Source organism: Cucurbita maxima, unplaced genomic scaffold (genome assembly GCF_002738345.1).
Source record: "Cucurbita maxima cultivar Rimu unplaced genomic scaffold, Cmax_1.0 Cma_Scf00001, whole genome shotgun sequence".
In the NCBI taxonomy this organism is placed as follows: Eukaryota; Viridiplantae; Streptophyta; class Magnoliopsida; order Cucurbitales; family Cucurbitaceae; genus Cucurbita; species Cucurbita maxima.
The window spans coordinates 9,972,021-9,978,544 of record NW_019272017.1 but is presented as its reverse complement, the minus strand read 5'-3'; the positions used below and the strand labels follow the sequence as shown (position 1 = coordinate 9,978,544).

The 6,524-nt window shown below is 34.2% G+C and overlaps 1 protein-coding gene across 2 annotated transcripts in view; it reads right to left on the bottom strand.

Moving 5' to 3' along the window:
* LOC111489923 (auxin response factor 1-like) overlaps positions 1–4,629 on the bottom strand; it is a 9,009-nt gene extending 4,380 nt beyond the window's left edge. Inside the window, exons 1-11 of one of the 2 annotated variants that reach the window (XM_023138327.1) lie at positions 4,390–4,629; positions 3,575–3,670; positions 3,270–3,391; positions 2,366–2,461; positions 2,190–2,246; positions 1,839–1,991; positions 1,673–1,757; positions 1,377–1,467; positions 1,102–1,266; positions 842–961; positions 687–762 (exon numbers count right to left, since the gene is read on the bottom strand). In XM_023138327.1, coding sequence (XP_022994095.1) covers positions 687–762; positions 842–961; positions 1,102–1,266; positions 1,377–1,467; positions 1,673–1,757; positions 1,839–1,991; positions 2,190–2,246; positions 2,366–2,461; positions 3,270–3,391; positions 3,575–3,623 — 1,014 coding nt within the window. In that variant the 5' untranslated portion in view covers positions 3,624–3,670; positions 4,390–4,629. The remainder of the gene's footprint in view (positions 1–686; positions 763–841; positions 962–1,101; positions 1,267–1,376; positions 1,468–1,672; positions 1,758–1,838; positions 1,992–2,189; positions 2,247–2,365; positions 2,462–3,269; positions 3,392–3,574; positions 3,671–4,389) is intronic. The other variant, XM_023138331.1, reaches the window with a different exon arrangement.
* Positions 4,630–6,524: the final 1,895 nt, after the last annotated feature.

Sequence of the window (6,524 nt, the reverse complement as noted above, 5' to 3'; positions counted from 1 at the left end):
TTTTTTTTTTTTTTTTTTTTGAACGATTGGATAGAATGTGAGATGAAAAAATAAGAAATTTCAGTAAGAAAAACAAAAAACAAACAAAAACAATGGAAACATATATCCGACCTAGAACCTAAAGCTTTGATACCAAATGTTACGAAACTCTTGGAATTTGTTATGGAAGAACAAGACCCTTCGATCTAAATTATTCAAGAACCTCAAAAATGATAAAGAATCAAACCAATGGAAAGTTTTGGAATGAATTGCTTTGATGATCAAGATTAAAGGATACTCATTTCTAGACTCATGATTCAAATTACTCCACATGATAGTTTGATCAAGACTACTTGAATGACTCTAATATGCAAATTTAAACCTTATAGTAACCTATGGTCAATTAAAAGGTTGTAACTCGTATGCCCATCAATACCACAAACTAAGTGTAACTTTAAAACCTTAAAAATAATACTCTAAAATTGAAAAATACAAGGAAACCTCCCTAAATCCAAGTACGTAAGGTACAATCTTGTCCTCCACCATGAATTCTTTGTGGAATGATTAAGACACCTTATTTCATATCATATAAGGAATTGAACTCAGAGAAAGAGAAAGAGAAAGTGTTGTATCCAATACACATCACATAACGTTTCTAGACTGAGCTTTGACGAAACACGAGAAGCAATATAGGAGAATTAACTAACCTTTAAAGATCGCCAATCAGAATTAGCCCACCCAGGTGATGCATTATCTCCAAGACCAACAATTGTTCCGCTAAAACTGTCGAAGAATATAACAAAAATTAATATATCAACCAATCAATGAAGGATAAAAGAGCTGGGGAGATTGACACGGTTACCTTCTTTCAGGTACTTCCTCGCCCTCAAACCTCATCTTGAACCTCATCCCAACAGAGAGTTTATGGCTTTGAGCTTCAAGGTACTTGTTTAGACTTACAAGAAATGTAGACCTGCTTGTTCTGTCATAAGGAAGGATATTCAGGAATCGGGAATTCGCTAGTTGCACGAGATAAATCAAAAAGGCAATGGCAAAAGCGAACAGCTGACTTGGAGTAAGATACAAAAGCTAGCAAAAGAAAGCAACGTAGGGATGACAAACCTTGGCTTGTAAAAGACAGAAAAGAGCGTTCCAGTTGCAACAGCATGAGAAGCAGTGGCTAAAACTCCAAGATGCATACTGTGACTTGATATAACAGAAGATGGCATGTTGTTTAGCTGTCTCATGAGTCTTCTCACCCCAACACGAAGCTCTCCGTTTTCACCTCTGTGAAGTAACGCACATAACAAAAGAGATCATGTACTCGTTCCGTCAAGATTCATCTAAATCCCACTAAGAAATAGACATTCTTCTTAAATGGAAAGCCACAAAATTACCTTAAAAAGATAAAAGCATCTCCAGCTACTAGCTTTTTAGAACTAACGAAGACACTCCACCCAGTTGTTAGTAAATGACGCCTTGGCTGACCTGCAATTTCATGTATCAATATCAAAATCATGTGCGTGACTGGGGGAACTCTTCTTGTCCAATGAAAAAATGAGTGGCTTTGTGCACATATGATTGTACATATGTATTTGTGTAAATTCGTGTGCGAGAAATCTTTATTAGCCAGGACAGCAAATATCTATAGCTTTTCACATGTCTATTACTTGTTCAACTTTATAAACCATACCTCGGAAAATGTGCCTAAAATGCCACTGATTCCCATGTAAATCAGTTGCTACCAATTCTTGCCATGGTGGCTGCTGAGACATATCCTGTAAAACGAAAGGACTTTATAACACGGAAGAGAAATAGAAAATGGATGTTGGCTTGCAATATCATTTCTATTATCTAACCAGAGGTGGCAGACAGTCATCAGCATGCCTCCTAAGAACAGAGAAGCCACCATGAGTGCTAGTGTCAGAAGCAGTGAGCGTCTTGCAAAATGAGTGGACGTTACATCTTGTCGGCTCAGGAAGTGCAGGATCTGGGGTCGTTACTTCACTTTGCTGCTCATGAAAAAAATTAGGCATAAAAGAAGTTAGAGATATCGACACAATTATTATTAAAAAAACAGGAAAGAGATTGAATACCACAATCAGTTCAAATATATAATGCAAGCATTAAAAATGCTTGGCTGTGATGGCTGCCTACTATAGTTCAAGAGTTCAAAGAGAGTTCAAAGAATGAAAGAGTACAGAACTAACATTGCTTTCTGGTAACAGAGTTATCTGAGCATAAACTTCATCTGTGTCAGGTTCCGCCTAACATCCAAAGTGGTAGTTGTCATTAGATACGTTACAATGTGCACAGATATGCCAGTTGCTTAGCCAACGATATGGGAAAGACAGGAAAAATATACCGCCACGTGCAATAAACTCACCCGAAGAACAACATTGACAACTTTACAAAGTATTTTTGATGCTAGGTTGAATGAAGGCATTTGTTGCTCCAATCCTTGATTCATCGAGGCTTCCAGCTAAACATATGAGATAAAACAAACTCTGAATTTCTAACATTTTCAGCATCAATATATCAAACAAGAAACTCTCGTTGATATAGTGAAAAGAACATATATGTTACAAGAAATCTATAGAACGTCTTTTAGGAGTCAACAAAAGACACGAATTCCAGTAAGTTAATTATGAAGGCAATTTTAATATCAAGAAGACAAATATTACTCTGAAAATCTAACGAAAGAGTAATTATTGGAAATCTGCTTAAACAATCGCTCGCCAACATATCAGACTATTTAATTAGCATAGACATATTACAAATTAGTTAAAATAACTTGTTTTGAAGTTAAAACAAATAATGTAAACTAATCTAAAACTTGAAGTTTAAATAATGTTTACAAGTTTTTGACAGTATTAACTACTTAGTCGGACTTTCATACCGTTATTCTTTCCAAATATCCATTAGTATCATGATTTTCTTTATAAACTAATACAAAAATCCCAGGCACTTAAGAAAACATAAAGATTGCACACTAAATCAAGTTAGGCTTGGGCTTAACCCCACAAGTTAACTTAAAGATATCAGTTCAATTCATAAATCTTAACATTCTTCCCCTACTGTAACCGTCCAACCCCACCACTAGTAAGTATTGTTCTCTTTGGGCTTGTCCTTTCGGGCTTCCCCTCAATGTTTTTAGAACGCATCGGCTAGGGAGAGGTTTCCACACCCTTATAAAGAATGTTTCGTTCTCCTCTCCAACCGATTGTGGGATCTCACACCTATATAGTTCTAAAAAGCAAACGCGGAGAGTGCATCACAAAATCAGATACCTGTTCCATGTGACCTTGTGGAAAGTAGTATACTCGTTCGTCTTGGCGAGGAAGGGTGACAAGAGGTCCTGCACAGGCATGCCATAATTCCCTATACAATGCATCAGAAGAGGACCCTGAAACTAGAAAAACAAGGTACATGTTCAATAAGGCAACAGAAGGCTGAATAAACGACATGGTAATGGAATGAAAAATTTTAGAAACACCAAACAGTTGTAAAACAAAAATCGTACACAATTCAGTATAGGTACCTTATACTAGCTTAATTACAAATGGAACAAACTTCATAAACAATAAACACAAACCTGAATGGGGTCCTCCTGAGGGAAGATTCGAGACAGCTGAAAAGGACATGATAATATCAGAGAGATACTTATGTTCCAAATCGCCCAAACTCCGACCTGGAAAACCGGTGGTGGATGCGTTAAAAAATTAAATCACAAGTATCCAACAAAATGAGTTGCTATCTATGCAGAGCGCATGGGGAGCTAAAGCTAACCACATTTATAAGTCCTTCGAACATATTTAATACCAACCCAGAACAAGAGAAAACGGTATCTATTAGATAGGGGCGGCCTTATAGATCCATAAATGCCTCAGATACTTAGCTTAGCCGCACCTTACTTTTTGTATCTTAAATGAAGCGCTAAGGCAGCCGCTATTAGAACTTCAACAGCACATCCGATCAGAAGATGAAATATCCACGATTTCAAAGATAAAATTGAAACCCAACAAAGGAACACATCCATTTCATCAAAAAAACAAAGTGGATCGTCCTATGATTCAACAACATAAAAAGACTACCCAATTCAAATAAACAAATCCTGAAAACAAGACAGCCCCAAGGAGTTGGATCCCCATATCCCGGATCCAAGAAATACAACAAGAATCACAACCCCCCACATGAGTTCAACACATTCACCTAACCCAAATAAAAAACCCCAAAAAGAGAACCCCAGAAAGACAATTGAAGCAAAACACCCCCAGGAGCTCGATCCAAGGTACACCCAGTTGGGGAAAAGGGAGAATTAAGAAGTAGAAACATAGAAAAAGAAAAACGAGGAAAATAAGAAAACCCAGAAGTAAAAAAAGAAACAAAAAGAAGCCGGAAATCACAAACCTGAAGATGAGTGAAGCAAACAGCTGGTTTAGTATATTGAGAGGGTTGTAAAGAGGAAGATCAGAAAGTAGGGTTAGAGAAAGAAGAAGAAGAAGAAGGAGGTGGTGGAAGAGGGGGGGAATGGAAGGGGGAAGAAGAAACGATAAGATGGTGTTTGGTCCAAGCCGACAAGGAAATTTCTTTGTTTGTGTGTAAGAGGAGAGAGAGAGAGGGATGGGTGTGTGTGTGTGTGTGTGTGTGTGTGTGTGTGTGTGTGTAGACTTGGAAACTTAGACCACAAAAGAGAAACAAAAAAATAAAATAAAGTTGGAATTGGCATGGGAAATGTAAGGAAGACCAGAGCTGGGCCATTGGGGGGCTTGCTTTATATATTTATTTATAAATTTTTAAATAATAATAATAATTAATTAATTAATTAATTAATTAAAATAAGAAGAACACGGGAGAAGGGGGCGCCCCCAAAGGGATACACTCTCTCCCGTAAACTCCTCTGCCCCAACTCCCTTCTTTTTTTCTTTTTTTCTTTTTTTCTTTTTTTTAATTAATTACCTTTATTTTCTCTCTCTCTCTCTCTATCCATTATGACCCCTAGAAACCATGTATTTATTCTATTTTTAATTCTTCTCAATTTAATCCCTTTTCATATTTATTGTTACTTTTAAACAAAAATTAATTAGTATTTCGAAAATTATTCCAAATCCCTCTTTTTTTTTCTTAATATAATTAATTAAAGTACAAGTCTTTTATTCACTAATATAGCAATTAAAATTTAATTACGCTGAATTCGAAATAAATTTAAATAGAAATATAATTTTTTTATGAGTCTAAAATAATAATTTTAAATTAAACTAATTCTTAAAAAGTAGAGATATGGGGAAGAGATTTTGCCACCTATTTAATATTCATCGCTAACAAAAAAAAAAATTAACCTCTAAACGAGAATTCTCTATTTTTTATTTTATTTTTGAAAGATATATTCGTTTCAAATAAATTTTTTAATGGATAATTTTAATTTTTTTTAGTATAATTTCTAATATTATAATACAATATTTAACCCTTTTAACTAAATTTATTTATTTTCCAAATAAACAAATTACTAAATATATAATATAAATTTATAATAGGTTAACTTCGTATTTTAACAATATATTAGTTTCAATTTTTTTTTTTTAATGAAGAATCGTTGATTTTGTATATAAAGTTATTCTCTTCGATTTTAAAATTTATAATAATAATAAAATTAAAAAATATTTTAATGAGGGCTATTTGAATATATTTATTTTAAAACAAAACAAATTCTGTTGTCGAGTATAAATTTTGAATAAACTCGTTGTGAGCTAGAATTCCAATCCGTCGTTAAGAAAGGGTTAGTCATGAGTTTAAAACATAATTTGATGTAGTTTATTTATTTCCATAGTTAATGAATCAATACGAGGATCCAAGAATCAAGTTGAATCAAGTTATAGAGATGAAGTTATGAAAAAAAAGAAAAAAACTTGAAAATTTGAACTAATTCTCGAACTCTATAAAAATTATTATGAATATATGCAGGCGTCATCGTTAGAATTCGAATGCAAGCTTTCAGATATAGGAGTGTACAAGAGTCAAGCATACAAAATGAGGCGGCATCCATGAGGCTTAAAGCATGGCACATTTAAATTGTGGGATCCACATGTCGCCAATAGAGAAATCGAAGGAAAACGTTGTGAAACGCTAAAGCTCAAGCTCTAAACCAAGAGGCCGCTGACATGGTAGGAACACGCGCTCAGGGCAATCAAATGAAAAACAACGCACCATACATACTATATTCATGTAATATCTTATGGGACACTTAGATGAGTCATTTAATATCTTTTACGTAAACAAGAATATGAGAGAGAAGCACCTAAACAAGAATCTACGACCATTTAGATGAATATCAAAATTTCAACATCGATGTTGTGAATTAGACTTTAACTAAAAGAAATATTATTGTTTAGGTTTAGTTTGTTTACTCGAAAGCGGTAATTACAGTGAGATATTTCTCAACCTCTTTCATTTCATAAAAGTATAGTGGAGGGAACAGATTAAAGACTTTAATCTTTAGGGGTTTTTTTTTTTTTTTTTTTTTTTCTAATTTTAAATAAAATTAAAGC